The 27,625-nt window shown below is 53.0% G+C and overlaps 1 protein-coding gene across 1 annotated transcript; it reads right to left on the bottom strand.

Moving 5' to 3' along the window:
• Positions 1–354: 354 nt before the first annotated feature.
• On the bottom strand, positions 355–27,625 carry EPHA8 (EPH receptor A8). The gene is made up of 16 exons (XM_009700722.1): positions 26,980–27,625; positions 14,114–14,269; positions 12,690–13,025; positions 10,708–10,832; positions 10,364–10,526; positions 9,790–9,886; positions 9,106–9,173; positions 8,445–8,570; positions 7,251–7,436; positions 6,566–6,627; positions 5,967–6,176; positions 4,436–4,438; positions 3,842–3,991; positions 2,471–2,661; positions 1,913–2,068; positions 355–469 (listed from the first exon to the last, which is right to left on the bottom strand). The coding sequence occupies exons 1-16, from the start codon at positions 27,623–27,625 to the stop codon at positions 355–357; spliced, it is 2,790 nt and encodes a 929-aa protein (XP_009699024.1).

The following is a 27,625-nucleotide window of genomic DNA, read 5'->3' as shown; positions in this document are numbered from 1 at the left end:
CCCCTTCATCTGCAGGTGCAGCTGGGGCCATCACGCTATGTGAAGGGGTTACCACCTGTCCTGCATAGTTGTGTGGGGACCCCCAGTCCCGCAGGGACACAGCAGAGGATTGGAGAGAAGCATGACTCGTCCCTAGCCTGCTTGGAAGGCTGCTCCCCCCTTCAGATGGGGGAAGGAGGCAGCAGGACCATCGAGGTATCTGGAGAGCCACGTTTCCACTGATGCTGAAATCAAAGAGATGCTGGTGGGGCTCCAGATCCTGGTCTGGTATCCCTTTTCCTGCTCACCACCCTGCTGCCCCTTTACCAGGGTAAGTGCTAAGGAAAGCCCAATGTGGGTCTGCAAAGCTGGTGATCAGAGATGTCTCCTGGGGCCATTTGTGTTCAGCAGCTGGGTCCTCATGGCCTGGATGCTACTCAAGATTTTCTTCTGGTGGCCCATCATGGTGATGCCCAGACTCCGAACGTCCCTGGAAAATAAAGACACTGTCAGACACCCCATGGGATGGACCTGTGCCAGGTCCCACAGAGACACTGGTCCTCCCCTTATGCACACTGCATGGACCAGCCCAGGACCCTGCACCCAGCTCCTCTCTGCTTGCCCATCAGCACAACACTGCTGTTGCTGAGGATCCATGGGCATCCTCCCAGGGACAGAGAGGCTGCCATTCCCTTGGGCTCATCCTCCTGACAGGGTCACTGTGACAGTCCTGGGGGGAGCAGGAGCAGGAGAGAGATCACTCCTGACAGGCTGGTAGGTGACAAGATCGATGCTCTGAAATTGGATTCAGTTTTAGCGAGATGCCCTCAGATAACCCAGTCAGAAAGATAGATGGATGATGAGCCTTGCCCATTTGAAAGCTTTCCTGACGTGCATGAGAAACAAGGATCAGTATCGGCTCAAACCCATAGCAAAGGCCCCAAGTACAGGACCCAATCAATGCACATGACAGCCCTCTGCCTGCATCTCTCCATCTTCCCTTTCACTGGCTCCTTCTCTACCTGCCACATCTCGACCAAGGCATGCACTGTCACATCCTTCCTGAGTCACAGGAACCACCGTCTGGCAGCTCCAGGCCTTTTGACAGGCAACAAGTCTCCTCAGAGGCAGGAGAGGTTGTTGCCAGCCCTGGCACTGATGTTAACACCAAGGGATGGGGAATGTAGGCCCAGGGTAGGAGCAGGTACAGTTGCCATCTTTTCTGGTACTGCTTGGAGCATCAGCCACCTCGGAGACCCCCTAGGCAGGTGGCAGAGCAAGCTCCTTACAGCAGGAGGAGGAAGATGGGTGGTGGGACACATCTTCCCCAGCTCTCCTTACTTAACCCAACCTTGATCACTTGGCTATGGCCTTCCACTCACCGAGGCCCCAGATGGTGCCTCCCTGCGTGGCCGCACTGAGCCGGGAGCCAGTCCAGTGCACTGAGGTCTGAAGAAGCTCTGAGATGCCCCTCAGCTCCATTTGTTTCCCAATGATCCCAGAGAAGCTGTGCAGTATGGTGCAGCCACACTCTGGTCCAGACATGTCTTTTGCAGGGGAAACAAAGGTGAGATGTGCAAGGAAAGAGCAACCTCATATCTGACCCTGATTTGATCAGGAAGTTGGATTATATGGCCTCCTGAAGCACCTTACAACCAGAATTACCTATGAACCTATGATGGCATTGGAGATCCACCACAGAGCACCAGAGGTGACTTGGTACCCATATTCTCTCAGTACAACTCCCACACCTTCTCTCAAAGGTCAGCACAGCCTTGGACATTGTCCCAGGTCTCAACACCGTTTCCTTAGGGGTATCTCTGGCATCAGGGACCAACTAGATCAAGCAAGCCAACGCAGGACAGTCACCGTTTGGGGCTAGTGGGATAGTGCAGGGCAACCCAACTGGTGCTGTTTGTTCTCTGGTACTCACTCAATGTTCATGCGCATCACCATGCCCAGGGAGGAGTACCCTGCCATGGCAAAGTTGTCCCGGTAGTGCCCCAGCCGGATGGAGTCCAGCCAGTCCTCCACCGTCAGACAGCTGGCCAGGTCAAGGAGACCCCTGTCGAAGGGTGTTTGGGTGAACCTGGGAGCAGGACAGAAGGGGTTAGACCAGGAGGTGTTGGTCCTAGGTGGCCAGGCTGTGAGGTCCACCTCAAAGAGCCTGTGACCCTGCAGGTGAGGACGGGATAGAGAGAGCCCTCGCTGACTGGAAAGGCAGGCACGCCGCTGCGTGGGCACTGCTGCACATACTTGACCAGACCCCGGCGTGGAGATGCCACGGTGCGGGGCAAGGCAGTGAAGTGCAGGATGTTTCCCACTGCCCACCACAACCTGTACCCATGGACCCTGTGCATGTCCATGGTCACAGGGGAAGTCACTGCTGCTAGAGCTGGACAGAAATATCCCTTATTCGTTGCAACCCACATGCTCTGCCCAGCATCAGCTGTCAACCCCTGCTCATCGTGGCCGCTCAGGGAGCCCTTACCGGTTCACGGTGGCTGTGCACTTCAAGTTGTCAGGGTTGCGGATCAGCTTGTCCAGGATGCCAACAATCTGGGAGAAGCGTGGCCTCTCACTGCGGTCCTTCTGCCAGCAATCCAGCATGAGCTGGTGCAGGGCTGTGGGGCAGCCCATGGGGGCAGGCAAGCGGTAGCCTTCCTCCACCGAGTTAATGACCTGGAAGGAAGACACACGCCGAAGTGGAGCTGCACCCTCACCTGACTCCCAGCACCCCAGATGGCAGCACACAGGGAAGATCCCTGGTGCGTGAGCTGCTGGGGCCATCAGATGGGGAAGCAGGGAGAGTGTACACCAGATTCGTACTAAATAAGTGAATTGCCAGCAAGCTCTGTGCAGTGTCTGTGGAGAGCTGGAAGCAGGCTGGATACCGTACACATACAAGGAATCACTGCTATGACAGCGGATTTGTTAAGTGGTCCAACAGGCCTAATATATTGTAGCTTCCCTCCAGCAGACAAGCCACAGGAGCTGCACTCACACTCAGCTGTTCTACAGCCAGGGCTTGGCACTGCTCAGCAAGGCTGGAGGAAACCCTGCCTGAAGGAACTGTGCAGAGCAGATAGTGTAAGCCACTGCATCCGTGCCCTGTTGTCACTAAAGTCACTTTCTAAAACAATAAAAACACTAGGGAGAGAGGGATCTCCCAGGACACCTAGAGCAGGGAAAAGGCAGACAGGTTTATAGTCCCCATACCTAAAAAAAAGGAGTCCTGTGGTTCTGCGGAGTCAAAATATTAATTTTATTGCCTCCTTTTGGAAATTTTGCTCCCAGATTGTAGCCAGGAATATAACCTACATTTTCCTACAGTTTTTACGCTACTCTTGAGTGACTCCACATAACTCTGACAAGCCCAAAACCTACTGCCAGGTGGTGCAAGCCTGGGACTCTCAGCAGCCTCACGTGGGCAGTGGCAGTGAGGGACCCCCATCACTGGGTGCAGGAGGGACTGGCAGCTAATGCAGTGGGGCTGCACTGATCCTAGGGAAGCCCTGACCCCTTCCAGGGAATGGGCAGGGTGGCACAACACAAACCAAAGCCAGCAGAAAGGCTAGTACAAAGCAGCAGACGGGGATGGGGAGACCCAGCGTGGACACAACCAGGCACAGCCAGGAGCCACAGTGCTGCAAAGGAAAAGGCTGCGTGGTGCAGTGATGGGCAACACACTGATGTCCCCCCTGAGGGGACAAGCATACTGTGCACAGCCCTGCAGGGGCATGAGGCGAGGCAATGGCTGCTTTTTGGGTCCCTTTTCCCCAGCCCTGCCCCAGTGAGGCTGGCTTGGGTGAGGGCAGGAGGAGAGGCAGGCTTGCCACCATGCTGCCCCGTGTCCACTCACATCCCGGTTGGTCATGTTCCAGTACGGGCGCTCGCCGTAGGCCAACACCTCCCACATGACGATGCCATAGCTCCACACATCACTGGCCGAGGAGAACTTGCGGTATGCGATGGCCTCTGGAGCCGTCCAGCGAATGGGGATCTTCCCCCCCTGAAAAAGTGAGTAACAGTGGAGGCTCAGAGCATGCAAGGCTCAGGCATCCCTACCTCTCTGCAGCTGGGACATCAGATTAGACAAGTGATACACTGAGATGGCACCTTCTGGAAAGGACTGAGGAGGCAATCTGCACAAGATAAACCTAGAGGTGTACCTGAAGGGTGACTTCAAGGTATTTCCAGTAGAGCAAGAAGAAGGTTGTGCTGTTTTACAAGGTCTTCTTCATGCACAATTCTGGTCCGCAGTGTTCAAGAGAGAGGAAGTCGAGGACAACAGAAGAGAAACACAGGATACCATCTTATCTAGTTTCTGAACAAAAAAAGCATCCTCACTTTCAGGATACCCTGACTGAGACCTTGCCAGAGATCTGACCTTGTCACTGCATCCTTGTGGTTCAGTTCTATCTAGACATTGCACCTAGCCTTCCTCCAGAGCAACCAGCTGTGGTGGGTTTCACCGTGCCAAGATACCTCAAAGCCTCTGCTTCCTCTGCTTGTGACATTCCCAGTGGCTGCTCCATCCTCTAGTGACATCCCTGCTTGCATTCATACTGGGGACATGAGATAGTGTCTCTAGAAATTGGGCAGGATTGGAAAGGGTCAGCAGGTAGGTCAGTACATAAGCTGCAGTCACTTGGGTCACCTCCTTGACCCAGTGTGGTTACTGACATACTGTCTCTGGAGACTTGTTCACAAAGATTAAAAGCACCGGGGGAAAGCTCAGAGACTGGCTTGGTGGGAGGAAGGCCAGGATACATGTGTGTCCGTTGGCCACAGACAAGGAGATAGGCTGCTCTGACATCAGGAAGCCCTAGCTGATCTTGGGCCCCTTCTTACCCTTCCTCTGAGAGTCCCAAATCCAAGATGCAGAAGATGCTGTATTTGAACAAAGCAGCAGGAACCTTCCTCAAAATTAAAGGGTCTGGAATATCAAGTTATTGCTTGAGATATCAAAGGGAGCAGCTGAACGCAAAGACACACACAGGTCACATTCTGCCTCATTTCTCCACTTGGCTGCAGCCAAGCCAAGAGCATGAAGGCCATGTTCTCCAGGCTGGGCCACCGTGCACTCATCCCTCAGAGCTGCAACCACTTTGGGCCATGCTCTGCACTGCTGTCAGGTACCCCAAAGTAACCTGAAGCTCTTTCTGCTTCTCTAGTCTTGGTCCTTCTGAAAAATGATGCTCACACTCCTCAGCTGCAGCTTCAAACTCGCCTCCATCAGTAATGGTCCATACATCACATTTTACCAGCCAGAGGCGTGTCTGGGGAGCACACGAATTCCTTTCATGGCCAGAGAAGAGCAAAAAGAGCACGTTCCCTCAATGTATTTCATTTCACCTCAGATGACCTCCAGTGGAGGAGCATATCAAGCTCCAGAGCTGTCAGATTGGCCAGAAAAAATCTTAAAATGGCTTCACAGACAAAAGTGTCCTACATTAAACCAAAATCACCTAGGTTGCAAAGCTAATTCCCACCCTTTCCACACCCCTGAGTGAGGCAGAACCACATGCAAAAACTAGTGTGTGGCCATGGTACTGGAGTGTACCGTAACACTTAACACCCACCTACTGACCAATGGCTCTAGGACAACTGAAGGAGTGGATGTAGCTGCGCAGTCTAGGGAAGAACTCCAATGGGGACATGGGAATGTCCCTGTGCTGTGGACCATGTGTGCCCACAGGAGCTGTTGGCTGCGGCGTTTGATCAGTACCCTGCTCTCCACCCTACTTCTCTTTGTTCACTGCGCACTTCAGTTCTGGGATGTCCCTGTGTGAAGGACAATGCGTTAAGTCTCAGAAGCTCTTTGGGTTCACGCTCTTGGTCCAGACATCAGCAGTGAGGTGACTATCTCCATTCCTGCCCTGCCTGTCTTTACTTGAGGGTGTCTAACTTTTCCATCTGTCAGTGGCCTGGGCCAGTCATCATCAGTAAGGATCAACAAGACTGCAACACTAGGAGCCACGCACCGTGGTGGTGTATGCAGCATCGGGGTCATCCTCCAGGATGCGTGACAGACCAAAATCAGACACTTTGCAGACCAGGTTGCTGTTCACCAGGATGTTGCGGGCAGCCAGGTCCCGGTGCACGTAGCCCAGGTCAGACAGGTACCTCATGCCCGCTCCAATGCCACGCAACATGCCCACCAGCTGGATGATGTTGAACTGCCCATCATGTTTCTGGAAAGGAAATAACACAGAGTTTTTTTCACCAGCATGCTGTTGATGCTGCTCTTGTTAAACTAACCACATAGTACCTCTCATCTTTGGCTTCGTACCTCCTCTAACCCCAGTGCCTCTCTCTTGTCCCCCCAGAACACCTCCTGCCCTCCCAGTGCCTCTGACATGCCACCCAGGCAGGTGTCCCTCCCTGCCTTTGCAGTGCTGCTCCGGGGAGCCGGCCACGATGCCCTGGAGCCCGTGTCTGCAGGAGAGGTGAGAGCCCAGAGCACACCGCTCCCGTGCAGGGATTGCAGTGGCCATGAGGCTGAGGAGCAGGAACCAGCCTCTCCTCCAGTCACTCAGCCCAAGGGATGTGCAAGGAATAACAATACAAAAGAGCTCTTTACCCTGAGGAAGGTGTCTAGCGAGCCATTCTCCATGTATTCAGTAACAATCATTACCAATTTGCCTGCAGAAGACAAGGGAGGTCAAGTTAGCAGAGAAGTCACCTTCCTCTGGGAAGCCCAGTGCTGGGCTTTTACTGGGAGAGACATGATTCCAGGCCTGTGGATCTCCTGCAGCCCTGCAGAGCAGTCTCACCCCTGCCCCGTGCAGGACAGGCAGGACAGTGGGGATGTGATAATAACCCCAACACTTACCCCTCCCTCCAGGTGCTTTTGATGTGGCTAGGTCAGCTTTGTTATCCCACTGAAATTTGCATGCTATTAGCATAACGCTTTGCATCAGAATTTCCCTTTTTAAAGGAAGACTTCAAATTATTATTCAATACAGGCAGCCTTTAAAATAAACGCTAATGGGTAGGACATCTCCTAAACCAATAACCCTGACCTGGGGTGCACTGCTGAGCAAAGTGGGGAACTGCCACATGGAAAGTTTGTCCTGTAAGAGAATGCAAGGGGGTGGGATGGAGGGGACCCCGGGTAAATGGACATCTGACAAGCGAGCAACTGGGGCAGCAGAAGGATAGACTGCACTCAAAGCGACCCCTGACCCCCATCTCCCAGGTTGCCCACAGGGAAATACATCCCAGCTCTGCCCCCCCATAGGGTCCTGTCCCTGCCAGCCACATACTCCTGGTCACCACCCCCTCCAGGTGGATGACATTGGGGTGGTCGAACTGCGCCATGATGCTGGCTTCGCTCAAGAAGTCCCGTCTCTGCTTCTCCGTGTAGCCTGCTTTCAGTGCCTTGATGGCCACAGGAATCTCCCTCTTCCCTGGCAGCTTCAGGCGGCCGTAGCACACCTCTCCGGACTCCCCTGCAAGGCAAGGGAAGGTGAGGGCATGGTGAGCTCCTCAGCTTCTTCCACCGACCCACCAGCACCATGGATCACCCAGTCTACCAGCATGCTCACGGCATGCTCCATCCCCTCAGGACTCCTGGGGTCTTTCTGCATCCCTGCCTCTGAGTACAGAAAGGATTGCTCATCTCTGGCTTCCAGTGCCACCTCTGAGAACGGGGCAGAAATAAATACCAGAAACCACCTCTCTCTGATGCCTTTTGCTGAAGGCTATGGACCAAGAGTAGTGATTACAGTGACACTTGCTTTACCACTTTTAATTTCAGCCAGGCTTCCTAATGCTGCTCTGGGGTAACTGAGGTTCCAGCTCTGTCTCTGCCCTGTGCTTTCCTGCAAGCTCCTGTTCCTATGCAAAAATCCCTTTTGTTCTGAAAATTTACCATTTTGCTTGCAATTTCATTTGCATGCTGTCACCCCAGACACTTGCTCTGAAGTTTGAAAGCAGGGTGGCCGCATTTGAGTGCCCACAGGCTTCCTAATGCTGCTCTGGGGTAACTGAGGTTCCAGCTCTGTCTCTGCCCTGTGCTTTCCTGCAAGCTCCTGTTCCTATGCAAAAATCCCTTTTGTTCTGAAAATTTACCATTTTGCTTGCAATTTCATTTGCATGCTGTCACCCCAGACACTTGCTCTGAAGTTTGAAAGCAGGGTGGCCGCATTTGAGTGCCCACACGGGACAGGCTGACCCATCTGCTGTGTCAGCCCGAGCCATCAGTGACGTGCCGGCTGAACAGCAACCCTCTGCACCAGGCTGCCTCCCAAGACTTTATTTCATGCACCAAAAAAGCCCCACTCTATCCATGATGTTGATCTCAAAAGGATAAGGAGCAGATGAAGCCCTGGCTGAGCACCGTGCCAGTGCTGCACAGCCTGCTGTAGTCCCAGAGGCCACGGGGACGGCACGACCTCAGACCGTGAATTTCCCTGAGCAGGCACTATGCAAAGAGGCAGCCTAGCCTGGGGACTCACCAGACCCAATGACCTTCTCAATCTTGATCCGGGAGGCCTCAATTTCACGGGTGAACTCATGCACGGCTTGGCAGGGGTCCTCGTATGTGTGGGGGTCCACATAGAATTTGGACTCAGGGAACTTCACTGCCAGGTTTCAAAGGAGAGAGAGGAGGTAAGCTCTTTCAGGCAGCCCTGCTGAAAAGTAGGGGCACCCAGCAGCTGGGCAGAGGATGGGCAGGGGCAGGACTTCTTGGTTGACATGCTGCAGAGTCACAGAGGCTGTAGCCCCAAGGAAACCTAAGGCACTCTTTGGTATAGCAGTGTCCTCAAAGCAGTCCAGGATCTGGCTGCCAAGTCTCCTCCATGTGATTGTCCCCCTCCATCTCCTCCACACCCCTCACATGTGATGAATTTTCTACTCTTCCGGCCTGATGCTATCTGGAATGAACCTGCCACAGTCCCAACTCATGCTGTGCAACCCTTCATCCCCATTACCAGGATGCCCTTGGGATCAGAGCCCCCACTCAGCTCTCCTAGACATACACCTAGAAGCAGGCAGTGATCAAAACCCTTCCCCCTGGAAATCACAGCAGTGCCAGGGGGTAATGGTGCAGGTCCCTGCCCATCCACAGGGATGTGGTCCTTTACACCCCAGGGGCAGCAGCAGGAAGGGTCCTACCTTGTCCGTTCTGATAATGCATCTTCTCCTCGTCAGAGTCCTGGAAAGCCTTGCTGTACCCACAGTGCCTGTCACAGGGACACAAGGGTCAGAAGAGGTGCTCCTGTCCCTCAATCCTACAAGCAACCCAAAAGCAGGGTAGAAGACAGTGCGTGCCAGGGCTGTAGGTAGCCCAGGAGGAGCTGGATTTACACTTTGGCCTGGAGCAAGGTACTCTCCAGGTGCTCTCCAAGGCAGTGCTAAAAGCTGCAGCCCTTTTGTCTCCTCTGGGCAGTGGCATGTGTGCTCCACATGCCTGGCTCAGCCAAGCTGAGATGTAGCAGACACAGTCCCCATTGGACTTTTCTGATGGAGAAGACCTCTCTCCACTCCTGACCTACCTCCTCGCCCAGCCTGTCAGCCCTCATTCAGGTACTGGTATTGCTATGGCTATGGCTTGCTCTATCACTGTTGCTATTGCTACTGCTATTCAGCCTGCTGGCATGACGGGAAGGTCTGGAGCCTGGCTCTGCCTCAGGGAAAGGGGAGGCAGGGTGACCCCTAAACGATGTCTCTTGGTTGCTTATTAATCCCTGACTTATGGATGCTCTGGACAAACTGAGAGGAGAAAAGTTATTCCCAGGTTCTCCCATCCCTCCAGCCCCGCTTGGCAACAAGCCGCACTGACCTCCAGAAAACACTTACCTCTTCTTGCAGATTAGGACTACCAGCAACGCGACGAGGCCAGTGATGAGTGTCAGGCAGATCCAGACAATCGTCATCGTGTCGTACCGGAGAGAGACTGGAAGAAGCAGGGTAGGAAGGAGGTGAGCTGGTGTGGGGAGCGCTCTGCTGAGCTCAGAAACTTACGTACCCCAATGGAGTCATGGTCTTCAAAAATAAAATACCACTCCCCATCCAGCTCCAGCTTTGGGGCTCTCCCAGTGCACGGGGACCATTTACAGATGGGGAAACCAAGCATAGATCTGGGAAAGCCATGGTGATACAGCAAACCAGAGCAGAGAGGACTCTGGAGCCTCAGGACCTCACCCTGTCCTCCTTGCCCTAACTGCTATGTCCTTCCTCCCTTTTCTTTCTAATGTATAAGCACATCTCAGGAGGGCAACCTCAAGGAACACCTGCAGGTTGAAACCTCTGGAGATGTATCTCCATCCTCCCTCCCTGTGTGGCAGAGGAACGACGGCCATGGAGAAGGGCATCACCATCCCCCACGCTCCCTGCCCCACACTTCCCACATCCCACAACTGCACACACTCACCTGGCTTCCCCGTTTCCACCTCCACGGTCTGACTGAACCTCCCGCAGCCAGCGGAGGTGCGAGCCCGAACCTGGAAAATGTAGCGGGTTGCAGGCTTGAGCCCAGAGATGGTGGCAGTGGTGCCCTTGGATTTCAGAGTCGAATAGCTCTGCATTTCCTTGTCCTGGGGAAAAACAACACCAAGAACCTTGCTGGGCAGCACAGCAACACAAAGCCTTCCAAAATAGTCCTTTGTGCAAGGCTGGCTGATAGCAGCAATTGCACCAGGAGGATTTAAAGAGAGCCATGCCCTTGTCTAAATCTGCCACACCGAGACTGGTTTGCAGCGACAAGCTCAGCATTACCTTCTCGTAGTACTTGATCTCGTACTCCAGGATGATGCCGTTGGGCTGGTCTGGCTCTTGCCACAGCAAGGTGACGCTGTTCTGGCCCGTGCTCTCCTGGCGGACCACTACCACCTGGGACGGGGCTGGGGATGCAGATGGCAGGGTATTAGGTGTCTGTGGCGGGGGTCCTGCATGAGTGGGGGCAGCAGGGAAGGGTGGAACTGGAGCCCCATGCAGGGCCCCTGGTTTAAACTCTGTTTCTGTTTTAATAAAAGCCATATGGAGATGAGTGCTGTGAAGGGGCTTGCAAACAGGCTTTTGCTTGCTTCTGTTGCCTCAATCTCTTTCCCATGGAGTGAGCATGCTCTGAGAAGATGAAAGAGGAGGGCACTGTCCCAGCACAGGCAGGAGGGGACACTGGTGCTTCGCTGCGATCTGTAGCCAGGACGGAGAAGGGGCTGCAGGGCTGGAGGTCATGGAGATCCCTAGCAGGACCCTGACTCCTCCTGCCCCACCTGGGGAAGGGGGAGAGGGGCAGGGGAAGAGGGAAAGAAGAGATGATAAATGCCCAGAGGGGTGATCAGGAACTGAGCATCAGTCTAAAGGTACTCTGGGGATGCTCTCCTGCCCTGAGATACTTGTCCTCTGCCAGAGCTCGAGTTGGGATCCTGTGAATCGGTCCCTGTACCTGCCATGCCCAAACTGGAGCTGTCGCAGCTGGCGGAGCCAACTCACTGGCCTCTTTTCCTGTTGGGAAAATCTCCCCTGGAAGGACCCCAGAGAGTGTGGTGGATGCCGCAATAGCCAGGCACAGCCATTGGCTCCGACTCAGCCCCTCCTGGTGGGCAGGGATGCTCTGTGGTGTGCAGCAGCTGGAGCACTGCGCAGGCACGGCAGCTAAACTTCAATCACTACCAAATTCCCAACCCTGCTGGTTTTGCAGCACCTACTCAGAATCCACTCTCCAGCGGAGAGCTTGAAATTGGAATATTCAGCACTTCTCCTGAGCATCCCTTTCTGAGGCATCAGGCTGACACTCCTCATCAGCACTTGGAGGGATCGTGCAGAAGCGAGCCAGCAGGCCTGAGCCATTTCCATGTGGGCTCAGCGGAGTACTGAAGGCGTGCTATGGGCAGGCATTACTAACAAAAGGGCCTTGTTCTCATGCTAGCCATGAGCTAACCCAGTGAGGCTCCTCGTGTTTCTCCTGCTGACACCACCACCGTGAGAGCAGAAGAGGCTCAGCATCACATGAAGTTCCTGTGGGCTTGTTTCCAACTGGGATGATTAACAAGAAGGGTCAGTCCCTGCGCTGTCCTCTCTGCCTACAGTGTTCGATGGAAAGGAGCTTAGCTGGGCTTTTCTCTGGGGAGGTGCCTAGGTGACCCTGGTGCAAGGTCCTGGACCACCTGGGCTAAAGCATTGCTCAGAAGTATTTCCTGGGGAAAGAGCATTTCACAGCAAGGGATTTGCAAAGATGAGACATGCATGAGAGAGAGTTTTCCTAGCAAACGTTGCTGTCACCTGCCAGGGTTGGCATTGGTGTGAGCTAAGAGCAGAGCATGAACTGCTGCTTGGCCCTTTGGGAAGGGACAGAAGGTTGGAGGAACAGCCTGAAAGATTCATGCTCCACTTAGTGTTCCTGTCAATAAACAAGTGTTCTCCGTGCCCTCTGTCTCCTGCAGTAAAGGAGCCTCCACCAGCGGCTGTGAGTTGAAGGGGAGGGAAAGGAGGATGAAAAAGGATACCATGAACCAGAGAAGTGTAAGGGTTGCCTTGGGCAGCAGCTTATCTCCAGCCCACCCTGGCTCCCTGAACCCACCTCCAGCAGCAGAGAGGACAGGGGTCACATCTCCTGGGGGTCCCATGCCCATCACCAAACCAGCCCTTGGCTGCTGGGGCAGGTTCTGGCTCCTGCAGATACTGGTCGGAGCAACGTCGGTGCCACATCAGCATCACCCACACAGGCAAAGCCTGTGGCAGGTGTCTGCTCCTCCTACCTGCCTGGTTTGTCGTGATGTTGGCGACTGCAGCTCTCCTGGACTCCAGACTGAGGTCGGAGACGCCGTTGACAGCTTCCACCCAAAAGGAGTAGTTGGTGTGGGCCAGGAGGTTGGTCACCGTCAGCGCTCCCTGCACCAGGCTCATCTGCTGGGGCACGAAGCGGATCCCACTGCCGCACGCCTCGCACTGGCCAGCGTCCCCCACGCAGCGCCTGCAGACCACGTTGTACACGATGTCAGCACGTCCCCCCTTGTCCAGGGGTGGGCCCCACTCCAGTGTCACCGAGGTGCCATTTACACTGGAAATCAGGTTCACAGGAGCAGAGGGGGGGCCTAGAAAAGAAGCAGAGGTTCAGGCAGAGCGGGGGCTGCTGAAATGTGTTGGGACTGGCAGAGCATGGGACCAACGGAGAGATGCACCTTGGGCAGCATGTACCTGCACGTACAAACGATGCTACAGGGAATACAGAACCACCCAGAGGGTGAAATGCTACAAACAGAAGACAGCAAAGACACAGACAGGTCTCAGGGTGAAATGCCTTGGAGGTAAGATGCTCTGGATCAGGATGTCAAATGCCAAGCAGGCAAGAGCTGATGTTTGTTCTGGGGGAAGCAGGAAGCAACGGGGATGCATGAAGCTTTTGAGAGAACAGCCAAGGTGTTGATGGGCTGGACAGTGGAGAACAGGACCTGCTCATCTAAAGGGAAGGGTAAACTCATATTTCCTGGGGAGATTAACAGTCTTAGGTGGATGTCCCTAGGGAAACACAAGTCAGATGTTACTGACCTGTCTTTCACCCTGGCTTTAGCTAGCAGCCCCACACATTTCTGCCCATCTGGACCAACTAGAGAAAGGAGGACTCCTCTTGGGATGTTCTTCTCCTCTTTTAATAGCACTGGGCACCTCAAAGCAGCCTATTGCAGACAGCTGAGTTGAAACCATATGACAAACCCTAGTGCCACCATCCACCCACAGCGAAGGACAGCATGGCAACACTTGTGTGGCCCCATGGCCTCCTAGGGATCTGACCATCCTGGGCATTTCTGCAAAGGAAAGCAGGTGGCATGTGGCTGGCATGCTGCCTGGTGCACGAGCAGGCAAGCTTGCCAGCAGAGCCATGGTCTCACCCTGTTCCGTCGCAGAAGAGAGCCCCAGGAGTGGAGCAGACTCTGGCCAGGGATGTTTGGAGAGCAGCAGGATGAGGATGAGACAGAGGGCAGTGAGGGAGTGCAGCTAAGGGGGTCTCAGCTCATATGCTGAAGGGAGACCTGGGCCAGAAAGGCTACCACAGTGCCTTGGGCAGCATGCACAGAGGCAAGGGTCCATGCTGGGCTCAGCCAGGAAGCATCTGCTGTGTCTGAGGATGTGATGCCTGCCTCGCTGCAGTGTGGATGGGTGCCGGGGCAGGCAGAGTACTCACGTGTGCAGGCAGCCGAGGGGGGATCCTGCACAGCCCTGTAGAAGCTGCTGTCACAATGGCAGACACGGGCTGCCCGGCTCTCCGAGTGGCTGTGCAAGGGGCACTTCGCACACAGCTGGTCCCCGGGGGCCGACTTGTAAAATCCCATCTGGCAGGCTGCAGAGGAGGAAAGGGGCAGAGGTGAGAGGGATGTACCTGGATGAGGAGCATCCCACGACTTGATGGATCCCATCAGCACAAAACTGGACCTCGTTCTCGCCCCCATCCCAGTGCATGGGAAACCAGCCCTTATCTCCAATGCCTGGATGAGTCCCCCTCCAGGTGTCCGGCTGAAAACAGGCATCTCTGAAAACCGCTTTTGTCTCTCCCCCAGGCTGTACTTACTGCCATCCTGGTACCCATTCCCCACTGTTTCACAAGCAGACTTGGGTGCCTCTGCTTTTTGTGAGCTGCCTGCAAAGCTCGAGGTGCTCTCCTTGCACCTGTGCTTGCTGCTCTCCCAGAGCTCTCCCCACTACAGCCACCCCTCTGGACAACCACCTGGACCCAGGGCAGGGAACCTGCAAAGATCAAACCAGGCAGCACTGGAAATTGCCTTGTTAACTGTTCTAAGAACCATCATTTATGGGGCAAATATACAGCACAGTCCTCACCTCACAGCAGCTGCCACACTACTTATGCTGGGTGTGCCCAGATGCCCAAGAGCATCCATGTGGGAGGTTTCAGTAATTAAAAGCTCTGCACCTGGGACATGGTGCATATCCTTCTGCAAGCCCCTGGTGTGACGCTGCACAAAGCAACAAGTTTCCTTGCACAAAACAAAGGGAAAACACCCTCTCTTGTTTCACACTGCAGCAAACCTGCAGCGCATGCACGCTTGCCCGTTCTCCGCGGAGGGATGGCAAGGCCACATAAGCCAGCCTGAGTTTTTTCTGACAGCATAACCCACCCTCAGTTGCTTTGCCTCCTCTTGGTGCTGGGGGCTGTACGACAGCAGCACACACTCATCCCACGCCAGGGCTGGCATCGGTCTGCTCTGTCCTACCCCCACATCTCCCAGCAGCCCCTCGGGTGAATCATTTGTCACACAAAAACCGACTTGTCTCTCGTTAGGAAAATCCGCTAGCTCGAGTGACATGTGGCATGTCAGGTATCTGTCTGGGGGTGGAAGGGTCTGTCCTTTCCTGCAGATTTCAATTCCAAGAAAGGAAAAATAGGCTCTGTCTGGGTCCCCATATTCATCAAGTACTTACAGGGCCAGTTCCAGTGATTCAAGCATTAATCCTGTCTCTGAATCATTTCTGGTTTTCCCTACTGAGGTCGTAATACCTTCATTTTCCCGTCTTTACCCCCAGCGGCCACCTCTGCATACTGCCTTAATTTTTGTTTCCAAGCATGTAAAAGGGTTTCATTTGTGATCCAGCATCCCCGATGGTCTGGGTCCCTCTGTGCTGGCTGTTTGTTCTGCTTCTAGGTGCTGATTTGTTTTCTGATTAATAACACTCCTTTGCCTGCCACAGATCCCCCATGACTGATTGCTACCAACATATTTCACATATCACACGCTGCACAGTAATACAACGGCCTCTTTATAACTGAGCTACTTCCAGCCACACACATCCCCAGTGGCTTTCTGCTCCCTCTTCAGACTCTGTCACCAGCTTCTGTGGCACTTTGGCACTGAATGCTACTTTAAAGACAGAGGAGCAATACCACTAGCAGGATGTATGTGTGCTGCATGTGCCAGAGACGTTGGTATCACAGGTTGGTATCACATCTTGGTACAGCAGGCTGGGAAAACAAAGGTCAGCAGTTCCAGAGTTTGTTCCTAGATTTCAGCTCCTCCACTCCCCAAAGAGTATCAGAGCAAGGAGGAGAAATGCCCGGACTTGGAGATACAAGGAGAGACAGATGTGACTCATGAGGCAATTGCAGCAGCTCGAGGCTAGTTTTGCTCCCCAGCTCTCTTGACATCTTTCACCTCCTCAAAGGCATCAGAAAAGGAGAGAATATAGGGGAGGCAGAGTTGGGAGAGGTTTGCTGTCCCCGGCCAGCCACACCAAGGACAGCCTGGGACATTTGCCAGGCTCTGGTACTGACTGGTCCTCATGATGCCACACGTCAAGAGAGCCAGGGACTCTTTACCTTTACTGAATGCCCTCTGCCTGGTGCTGCAACACCCCCTCGTCTGCAACCCCTTATTTTTGGGTGTGAGACTGAGATGAGCGGTGTTACACCCTGTTCTCGAGTGGGGACAAATTTGGGAGGTAGACAGCTGGGGTAAAAAACCCCACAAATTTCTAGGAAAGAGAAGTTCCCAGTTTTTCCGTGTGCAAAAGGATGAAGCTACGGCATGAACACAGCCTACCACATGGGAACCAAGCAATGAGACAACCCCACAGTCCATGCTTGGCAGCATGCACGTCAGGATTTGCTGTCTTCAACTTGCGTGAATCCCTCTTGGATCTGCAAACCACCATCCTCTCTACCCATGCAGCAATCAGCAACCAGGGACTCTTGATTCAAGAGGCACTGGATTGGTTCCCCCCACCAATATTTAATTAAAGGCAGAGAAATCAGTACTACATCAGGTACAGGGAGACAGGCCAGCAGGAAGGATGGGAACATGAAGTGCAGCAGATTTGCACCAAGCAATTGTAATCATTTAGCATTTAATGCTGTAAAAAAACCCCAAACTTTAATTACCTGTAGCAATGATTCACAATTATTTAAGATGCACTCAGGGGGAAAATTATCTTAAATGACAAATTACAGGTGAATTTGTGCACCAGGGCAGAGCCGTTGGGAGCCACCTCCCGGCACCTGGACAGCACGAGGATCCGAGGATGCCTGCAGAGCCACTGAGGCTGGGGAAGGTGCTGCTCCGGATGGGGTCATGCACCTCTGTCTGTCTCAGCGCTTGCTTTAGATGGAAGTAGGACACACGTGTAAAGCCTTTCATGGGCACGGGAGAGGGCACCAGCTTGGAACCTGCACAAGATATGAAATCCCCACAGAACAGGATGACAGACATGTCCTGCTCTGGATTAAGCTCTCTCATACCTGGCCAATGACAAGTGGAAGACCAGGACCTCCCGGGTTAGCTCTGGTAAGAGCAAACCGTCAGAAAAGTGGCCAGCAGGAAAAGTTCGGTCAAACATAAATCTGCAGGGCTCCACAGCCACGGTTGTAGCATGCGCTGAAGCCACCAAAATCTGAAGCCACCCACCAGCGAGATGCAGAACCGTTGTCCTGCTGTCTTCACTGCAACCAGCTACTGCCACCTGCCAGAAGTGCCCTCCCAGGAGCCCTGTAGAAGGTGGGGATTTCTTTTTTTTTTAATTATTTTATGCAGCTGATACCCTTGCTCTGTGTCTGAGAAGCTCAGGTCCTGCCTTTTTGTGGACCACCAGAAGTCCTGCTACTGACATCGTCCTTCTGTCCCCAATGCCATTCTCCCTGAAAAACCCAGCCAAGGCTGCCTGTCCGTGCAGTTTCATCTCATGGTGTGGTTTTGCAATACACACAGGACAGGAGCAGACCTTCGCCTGCAGCCCAGCTCAAGACCTGCACATCTACACTGGGCTTGCAGGCCAGACACCTGGCTGGTCCCAGTGTCACAAGCAGAGCCTACCAGAACCAACACTAAACCTGTGCTTGGCAGAGGACATCTCCAGCCCTCTGTCTCATAGGTGGGTCCCCAGTTATCATCCCAGCCTCTTGGGGTCAATACCACAGGGCTTCCACTGATCCCCCCCTACACACAGCACATCTTGCCTGTTTTTCCCAGCCCACCAGCCCCATCCTTGCATGCTTCTCCTGCCCAAGGGGCTCCGGAGCAGCAGGCTTCTCTCAGAAACAGCAAGCATGAGGAGGGCTCTGCCAGCCATCTGTAGTTCGGCCCATTTGTTTCCCTCCCTCTCCAGTCTCTGGGGACAGGACAACATCTGCTAATATGCTGGCAGAGCTCAGGAGATGATAGATGAACCTGTCGAGGATATGCTAGCTGGGAATGAGCCGCTCTTCTCAGTCCGAAGTCATGATCTGGGACTAGTGCTCTGCAGGTGGCCCTGGCGAGACCACCAAGGGCTACTTCAGTGGGGTTGCAAATGCAAGCATCGAACCCATGTTGCTCCCTCTCGACTCCATCCTCAGCCCAGGAGGTTTGGGCAGGGTGACAGCACAGCTGGGAGGGTGCCATGGAGCAGCTCCGCAGCATCAGTGCGACCAGGTGCCCCTTTCCCTGACCCTGCAACAAAGCTGTGCATCAGCAAGCACCAGAAGAGCAGCCATGTACCTCCCTTTGGCAGTGCTGGGAAGAGACGGAGATGGAAATAAGGGTGTCATAGCCACTGTGACAGCCAGAGGCAGGCACCAGTCCCAGAGCCCTCCAGGCTGTGAGAGAAGCTAACACACAAAATCCCAGCTCCTTTCAATCCAATTTCAGCATGATGCCTCCAGTCTCTGTTCCCACATGACACAGACACTGAAACAGAAGCATGTTATTCACAATCATGTCTTAAAAACAGGCATCCACCTCATTACCCCAAACCTTGTGTTTTTGAAAGGCTGTGCTCCCCTTTTCCTGCAATCCTAGGTCAGCTGAGGCTCTGTCCCCAAATTGGTTGGTGGTCTGGAGGGAATTTTGGGGGCTGTCTGGGCTGACTCTGTCAGGCAAACTCTTGGTACCCAGATCATGCACTGCCCCATGCTCTGTACATCCTTTGCATGCTGCTTGCCCCTGCACTGTCTCACACCCCGATCACTCCCTTACCTCCTGCACCTCAGCACCACCTTACATTCCTTCACACAGCCCAATTCCCACCTTGCACCCCCTTTGCACAGCTCACAACCCTTCCGACCCCCAATACTACCTTGCAACCCGTCACACCACTCCACACACCTGAAGTCATCTCATATCACCCCAGACTCCACCTCACATCACCTCCCCGCTGCTTGGCCCTTCTTCCCACAATTCAGCCCATCTCACACTCCTTTGCACCCCCAAATGTTGCAGAGTGGGAAACCAGGGGAATTTTCACCTATGAAGATTTTGCAAAGCTAGCAAAATCCTACCCATCAGGCCGTGAGCAAATGGCACACGCAGCAAAGGGCATCCTGCACAGCTTCTTGCTCAACACCCAGATTTCATGGCTGCCAGGACAAGTTGTATAAGCAGGGCCCTGCTCTTCCAGATGGAGTAGTTGCACTTGTAGCACTGGGCAAACTGGAACCATGGTGGTGCAGACTGACTGCATCCCAAACTGGACACCTGCATGGCGCTGCCATAGAAAAATCAGCAGGTCTTGCCTCTTGCTTTGAATTCAGTACTGTCGAAAGCACTCCTGACTCTGTACTGCTCTTCTTCCCTACATCTTTAAAAAAAAGAAAAAAGAAAAAAAAAGCAGGAAATGTCCAAATCCCAGTTTGCTGCAAGTTCTACTCTGCTGTCTGGTGCAGACACCCTTCTGCGGGAGCGGAGTCGAGGTGACGCTGTGCAGACTTATGTAGGTTAGACAGCCTGGCGTGCTCTCAGACTGAAAGCTTTTTTGTAAAGCTTATCTAGGGAAATGCTACAGCTTGCAGGAGTTGGATGGAAACAGGTGGCCTAATGCTAGAATTAGAAAAAAGCTGTTTCCAAAAGTCAGTTGTGTTGGAGGGTTTTAGAAAGAACTATCCAAAGCTTCTGAAAAAAACCCACAGTTTTAATCAGACCAAAAACAAACCAGAAAACGCTGTGTTCAGGAAGAAGCAGGGCTGAATGGGAGCCACCCTTGCAGATAACAGTACTGCAGGTAACCCTGCATCCCTGATGCAAGGCTTCAGGGAGAAAAGATGCATAAATGAAGAAAGGGCATACAGAACACCAAAAACTTAATCCTAGCCCCTGTAGGAACTGGTATGCAACTTTTGAGATTATGTGAGTCCTCTCACCACGTGCATATGGCTATGGATATATACAGAGGCTGAACTTTAAAATAAGGGTGCCCAGTACTCCAGAAGAAGCAAGTGAAGAGCACCACAGGGGCCAGCACAGCCGTCACCCCTGCACAGCTGAGCACCACCAATTTTTGGATCCCTTTCTCCTTCACAGGGAAGTGCCAGCAGCAGCATCTAGTTTTCAAGAAGGGGAAGAAGTCATCACACAAGAAGCGGTGACATGGGTTGGATCTGGATCTCATGCCAGCTACAGAACAAATTTTTGGCACAGTCCTACTGCTGTGTGGGATGAGGAGCATCTTCCCCATGCAAGGCAATTACACCAAGCCTCCTAATGTGCTGGTAGCAAATTCAAGGTCCCCAGCCTCCCATTGCATTACACCATCTCCAGTGTAAGTACTGGCGCAAAATCCCAGGTCTTTCCTGCAGGCTGCCTATTTCTAAACTCCCCAACAACAGCTTCCCAGGCACCTGCATATTGGTAATCCAGAGCACCTGGACAAATTCCGTGGAAAAGAAGAGTTCAAACCAAAAAAAAAAAACCCACATTCCAAAACTAGTGAAGGTCTTTGAGTGCTGTCGGATCCATCCATCACAGTCCAGCTGCTCTTCAGCACTTCTTATAGGGCCTACAGAGACCTACGAAGCACAAATTAAATTTGTTTCATCTCCATCAATACCTTGAACTCCAACCTAGCATCATTCTCACCCGTCATCTATGTCAGCAGCTAAACATAGAAAACTGAGAGGAAAAGTGGTAAACAATAAAATATTCAACCAGGGACAAAAATCATATTGTTCTTTTGGTGGTGAAAGGGCAGCTCTGCAGTCATCTTTGTCCTTTTTCTTCTGTTCCTAACCAGAAGCAAAAAAAGGTTTTGGTGGGACTGCTTTGTTTTGTTTTCCTAGTAAATGCAATTGGCCACTTGCTTGAGTTTTAGTCCTGCACCCTCCCTTCTCCAGCATGCTCACTGAGCTGAATTAGCCATGCACACACAGCCCAGCAGATCTGGGATCCAAACAGACTAATTAGCAGCCAGGTCTGGGATTATAAACTGGAAGTCCTGGTACAAGGCAAGTGTGAATCCAAGGATCCCATCCCAGGGCTAGATAATCCTCCAGGGGAAGAAGATTTTTCTAATGCTCAGCCCAAACCTTGCAAGCAATTTGTGTCTCTGACACATCTTCTTTGCAGTCTGCTCCCATCTGAATTCTGATACCTGGGTCTTGAACAGTCCTAGCTCATGTGGTTTGGAAAACAAACTGGGTTTTTTGGTTTGTTTGGGTTTTTTTTTAGGATGCAGGGCTTTGCATGGGATAAACAGAAGGCAATACAGTCTTACCAGCTGGTATTGCCTGTGTTTTACAAAGTGGCTGACTGGTTTGCAAACCAACAATGAGAATCTTGTGAGTCACTAAGTTTCTTTGATTTTCTTGCCTGGCATCACGGAAAGGACGTTTGCATAACTCCCATAGCACATCTTCGAAACTATCACTGCTCTTGCCCTTGAAAGGTTTATTTTCGTACAGTCAAGGCAGAAGCCCTCTGTGGTGGGTACCCAGGGCATTGGTGCAGTCTAGCTCGGGGTACAACAGCCTGGTACCCTGCCAGCAGGCACGGGAGACTCTGAGCAGGCGTCACTGAGGTGCAACACAGCCACCAAGCCTGCAGCTCGGAGCTGGCATGGGAACGCTGGGACTTGCATAGAAAGTCTCCTTGAAACCCAGACCAGCTTGCAAAGAAATGCGAAACGTATTCCAACATGCTTGTTTGGCATTGCAATGATAGGGTATTTTGACATACATTTATCTGCCACTTTGATATGTGGTACATATGCTTCCAGGCAGGACCTAGGGGAGGTGGAGCTCAGCCTGGTAATGGGTGAACTGAAATCCCAGATGCCGATTGACAGAGGCATGTGTGACCCCCCAGGCACATTTTTGGGGACCCGTGCAGCTCAGAGCCAGGAAAAAGGAGTTTTGCTTGGAGTGAGCCCAGGAAGACCAGTGTCCTGTTTCCAACTGAGCAGTCTGTATCGGCTGTTTCATGTGAAGACACAACACAACGAGCTCATGATTGCTCTGTGGTGTTCTTATACAGGTAGGAAGAAAATCACTGTTAGCAGAAAAAAGGGGAGAGAAGCCTGAGGCTTCTCAGAGCATCTGTGGTTTAGAAAGGGGTAAGGAGTTTGGGGAAAGAAGGGAATGGAGCAAGGCTCTGGTGGACTCCCTTAACACACTAGCGTATCTTTCCTCCTCCCTACATGCTTCTCCACCTCTCCTGCACAGAAAGAAGGGAGCACAGGCTGTGATCTCCCTGGGTAGGTACCCAGCGGCAAGCAGCATCCCCACCTGCGGTGCACTGGGCAAAGGGGTCTGTCCCCTCACTCCCAAGCCCAAGGAGAGCAGGTTGCATGCCTCCACCTTTCCTCCCCTTCCAACATCAGCATCTGGACCACATCTGTTCACAGAACTGCAAAAGTTCGGTGCTGTGGCCGCAGGTCATTGCCCTGCCCAGCCCAGCACAGCTAGAGTCCATGCCTCTGAACTGGCTTCCCCTGCCAATGGCTTCACCGGTGTTATTTTGTCTCCTGGTGTTTCTAGGGCTTACACTGACCCTGTGTGGCCAAGGTTGTGCCCACCGGCATGGTACACGGCTGATGGGGTGCAGCTGGATGGGGTTTCCCCTCCTCTCACACCATATCATTCTGCTACCCCCTTGCCCCACCAGCTGGAAAGTCAGTCTCCACTGACTTTCTTCGTAAAGGTCCATGGATGCAAAACCGTACTCACAAGCACATAATTACCAATCTGGGTATTTTCTCCTCTTAATTAGCAATGCCATGGTGCTTTAATTGCTCGATTAAAGTTGCCCACGAGGAAGGTTTAAGGTACATTAAATTTGCTGATTGGTTCATCAGCATGAATCCCACCAACTGGAAAAAATTAACTGGCTTCCAGATTGCTAACCAGACTCTCCAGATCCATTTCCAGCAGCCGTGTGCCACAGGAGTCACAAGAGAGCCCAGCAGCAGAGGGGCTTGTCCACAAGGGGCCAGCAGTCCTTCTATTCCCATCTCTCCTTCAGTTTGGGAGCTGGAGGGGAAAGGGTCCCAGCAGTGACAGCTGCCTTCTCTTCTCCTTGTCCAGAGGACACAGGCTACTTTTTCAGCTTAAGCAGAGCTGGGTAAAGTCTATCCCGGGGCCAGATCCTTGTTCAGCCACACACATCTCCCAGAGAGCATCACTATGATCTGTAGCTGTGGCCCTGCTATCAATGGTCCAAACTGACTCTCTGCGCATGTAGAACTCGTGAACAACTAAACGGATTTTAGCTCAGCTTTCCAGTTTTGCTCACTGATAGCTGGTGACAGGCACAGCCCAAGGAATAATTCAGACCCATCCCAAAAGGCTGACCTTGATGCAAGGGCCACGGCCCCAAAGCCTTGGTGGCTCAGGAGCCCAGCAGCCTTCCCCAAAGGCCAGGGCTGGTGGGAGGGGTGTGGGTGAAGACCCACTGTCCTCACCTGCCTGAGCTTCCCTGGCCACCTCCATCCATCCACAGAACGTGGTACGCATGTCCCGGCTCTCAGCCTCACAGCTGTTTGAGGCAGTGGCTTGTGGGTTTTTTCCCTTCCCACAGAAGCAGAACCAGGGTTAAAGTGCTCCCCTTTCTCATTTCTTTAATTGCACTGGCCTTATTGAAATAGGTCTCTGTTTGTCCTGTACAGCAGCTGCATATAAATACGGTGAATTATGTTGATTGTCTTCTTATCTGATAAATTGCCTGGACAGATCCTTTTCACTTATGCTATTGCTTATTCTGCTGTTCAGGCAGAGCAGTTGCTATTTGCTGTGTGTAAGAGATACTAACGTGTCTTGCTGTGGACTGATGCATTTCAAGGAGGAAAGAGCAGCACATCTGAGGCTGGCTGTGGATGACAGTGGTGAGGGAAGCAAAAAATGAAATCAGAGGGCAAAAGTGAGTGGGGCAGCAGGGCTGTGCTGCCCTGGGAGAGGGACCCCGAGGGGTTTCATCCTTGGGATGCTGTGGCAGAATATGCCATGGGACTAGAAGCTGGGAATTTTAGGAGCTGGCAGAGCCCAGGACACCATCACTAACTGTGGCAATTCACGTTGAAACCCAAGTTATGCCCAGTAAGGCACTGCAGCACCCAGCCCAGCTGGAAAAGTAGGTCCTGTGCCTCTGAAGATAGATCAGTTAGATGCATGAGGCACAGATACAGGGGACAAATGTCTTGTGTGATGCAGGGCTGTGACATATCTGATGCCAGACTAGCTGGCATCCTTAGTGTGGTCCTGACCCTGGTGCCCCTGGGCTGAGATCTGGCCCCCCAATCCCGTGGAAACTGCCCTTCACATCCTTATGACAAACACCAGGACGTCACAACAAGATGAAGCGTGTGGATCCCACCAGGGTAGTGCGAGGAGTCAGAGATCCCAATTACCACGCTCCTGCCCAAATAAAGGGGCATCCAAGGTGATGGCTGACAGTAAAGGGAATGAAAGGCAGAGAAGTTCCCCAGGTTCCTATGCAACCTCCACCATGTCCTGCCTCACCCCGTCCTTCCCAGCTCTGTGGCACAGCCTCCCTTGCCTGATGAAGGGCTGGGAACAGCTCTGGTCATGATCTGGTTTCCTGAGCTGTCTTCCATCACTCTGGCAGGTCCTTAGAAAAATGAACGTTAAAGAGGAGGGGGAGAAACCTCCACTGTTCAAACATCTTTAGCTTTGACAAATAAGGCGTCCGGCTGTGAAAGGCGAAAGGAAATTAATTTGGAATCACATTTTAAACACTGCCATAGAGGCAAAGTATCTTCTCTCTAATTTTTTTCCCCCCAAGCAAAAAATGAATTTCCCTGATATTTATAGAAAGATTATTAGGGCCACAAGGAGTGATTTATATCATCTCATCCCTGTGACGGAGAATGAAAAATTGCTGGGGCGACAGCCACTGGAATCCTGCTTTTGTCCGCCTGACAATTAAAACGGCTAATTTCCAACTGCGACAGATCTGCTGGGGTTATAAATCATTCCGGAAAGGCACTTTTCACCGTGAAAAATGAACTCTGCCCCAATCAAGTGCAAGAAGCTTAGATCAGAGATTTGTACCAGTTTGCTTTCGTGTGTAAATATATGTACTCCTGCTCCACACCCACCCACCAAAGGAGATGCTAGGAAGGAGGTGCTGCCCCTGTTCACTTGATGCTGGACTACCAAACTCCCCGTGCTAGGAGCTGGACAGATGAGACAAGGAAGGCAGGAGGGCAAGATGACATGGAGGTCAGAGAAAGTCCAGTGGCATTTCTGTCCTGTTTCTGACACTCCAAGCACTGGAGAGCTTCACCAGAGAACACTGCTGGTTGAGCAGCATGGGTCTGAGTCCATCTGCATGCAGAAGGGTCAGATTTTGCCTGTGTCCACCCCGCCTAGGGAGGCAGGTTGGACCATGCTTCCTCCTGTGCTGTGCCAATGGGTAGGGGCAATCCCACCAGAAAAGGGCAGGAGGGCAGAGAAGGAGCTGTCCCACAGCTTTGCTCCCAGGAGAGATACAAACGTGTCTGAGGAAACATAGGAAAACAAGGCAGGCTGAGCACAACACTGATGCCAGGGCTTCCCTCAGCCTCCAGGCTTTGGGGTGGTGATCTGGGGCAGAGTCTGCTGTATGGGACTGTGGAAGGGGAACACAGGGAAGGGGAATACAGGGAAGGGGTGTTTGGCCCTTTTTGAACCAAACCTCCAACTCACAGCTGCTTGCAGTCATGGGGCTGGGACCCAGCCGTCCATGCCAGTGCCCCCTCCCATGGTAACACGTGCCTGGCTCCATGCACACTTTGCACCCACTCTTCAACGTAGGAGAAGAAGACCCTTTCTGAATTATCAGACCTATCCCAGGATGACTTTCAAATCGATGGTTGCAGACAGGAGTCGTCTTGGATAGAAGCATTTATTCTGCCCACCCTTCCCACTCTGTGCGGCTGGAGACCCACTGGGGCCGGCACAGGTCCCAGCAGCACCTGGATCTGTTCCAGTCTGGCATCAGACGTCCTAACCTTGCGTCAAGTCTCCCTAAGACAAATGCTCCACTTGACGTTTCCACGAAACTCAAACAAAGGCCCCACACTCTTATTTGTGCTGCTCCCCTAAACGCATCCCACAAAGAAACCGAGAGCAAACAAATCTGTGCAGAGGGCTCTCACGGGGAGCCCCAAGCGCTGTGCTCTGTACACACACCTCCCTGTGCTTGGTGCACGGCTGCTGCTGGTCACCCTGCTTCCTTATCACAGTTTGTACAGTCGGCAGCTTGAAGTCTGCCCAGTGGCACAGCGGGCCCCTGGGAAGGCTCTCTGCACCTCCCCCCCAATGGCGGGGCTCTGCAGCAGCCCTGGGGAGGGGTGATGGATGGATGCAATAACCTTGTTTCATAAAAGCTGAGTGTTTTTCTTTTTGCTTTCTTTGCTTTCAAACTTCCTGCCAAAGGGAAGCAAGTTGTGGGGCATTTTGGAGAGGCCAAACCAGAGCTACTGGGGGCACCAGGCTGGGGTCTTTGGGCCATGCGCTCCACGGTAGGGAAATTTAAAGATGGAGCCAGGGCGCAACCCCTGTCCTGATGTCAGCCCCCGTTGCAAAGCCAGTCCCCGTCCCAAAGCCATGCCCTGTGCACCACGACGTGCCATGGTCAGGCTCACAGGAGCTCCCAAGGAGCTTGCCAGTGGTACCGGCACTACATTTTGGAATCATGACGCCAGCCACCAAAGGCTTGGGCAGCCCTTGGCCTCCACAGAGGCTGGCTGTCCAAGTTTTTGTGAGCAGGCTTCTGTCCTCAACCTTTCCCCAAAGAGGCAAGATCCCCTTGCAGCCATCCCTCCCCTTGCAGGCACTGCTAGCAAGAAGCAGGGACTCACCCATGCAGGAATCCCGTTGCTCTTCGTAGCCAGCACTGCACACGCACTTCCCGATGGGCACCAACCATTCTCCCTCGGCACTGCAGTACATTTTGGGGGTGTCCCTCTCCTCTGAATGGCCCACGCACTCTCCCCGCACTTCCACCAAGGAGGACGAGTCCGCCCCAGTCACAGCCTCGGAGAAGGACGCCAAGTTCCTCACCATTGCTGGGCACTTCTTGTAGTACACCCGCACTGAAACAATGGCGATACAAGCGCCTATGTCCTGGAAGGCCAAGTAGAAGCCCCTCTTGCTCAGTGGCCCCACGCCCCGCACCTCCGTGTTCAGCTTCAGGCGCCTCACCCCCAGGTCCACGTTGGTGAAGCTCTCATCAGCTGCGATGGTGTCGATCTTCATAAACTGGCTCTCCCGGGTGCTGGTGCCCAGGTCCCGGTCAGACTCCAGGTAGTAGAGGTTGAAAGTCTCCTTGCAGGTGCCCAGCACGCCTGGCATGCTGTTACAGTCCCGCAGTGTGAATTTAATCTCTGCATAGACCCGCCGCGCGCCATCCCGTTGAACCCAGTTGGTCCGTAGCCAGTTGTTCTGGTTGGGGGTCATGACATTACAGACCTGGTAGGTGTGGATGGGACTGAAAAACTCGTCCAT

This window comes from Cariama cristata, unplaced genomic scaffold (genome assembly GCF_000690535.1).
Source record: "Cariama cristata isolate BGI_N322 unplaced genomic scaffold, ASM69053v1 scaffold9465, whole genome shotgun sequence".
Classification (NCBI taxonomy): Eukaryota; Metazoa; Chordata; class Aves; order Cariamiformes; family Cariamidae; genus Cariama; species Cariama cristata.
This window is presented reverse-complemented; position numbering and strand designations above follow the sequence as displayed.

Coding starts and splice junctions, on each gene's coding strand:
- EPHA8 (XM_009700722.1), bottom strand. CDS start 27,625: ATGGACGAGTTTTTCAGTCCCATCCACACCTACCAGGTCTGTAATGTC. Junction 6,628..7,250: donor GGAGGGGGTGGTGACCAGGA/GTATGTGGCTGG, acceptor TGTCTTCTGCAG/GCAAATTGGTAATGATTGTT. Junction 2,069..2,470: donor TGCACAGCCACCGTGAACCG/GTAAGGGCTCCC, acceptor TCCTGCTCCCAG/GTTCACCCAAACACCCTTCG.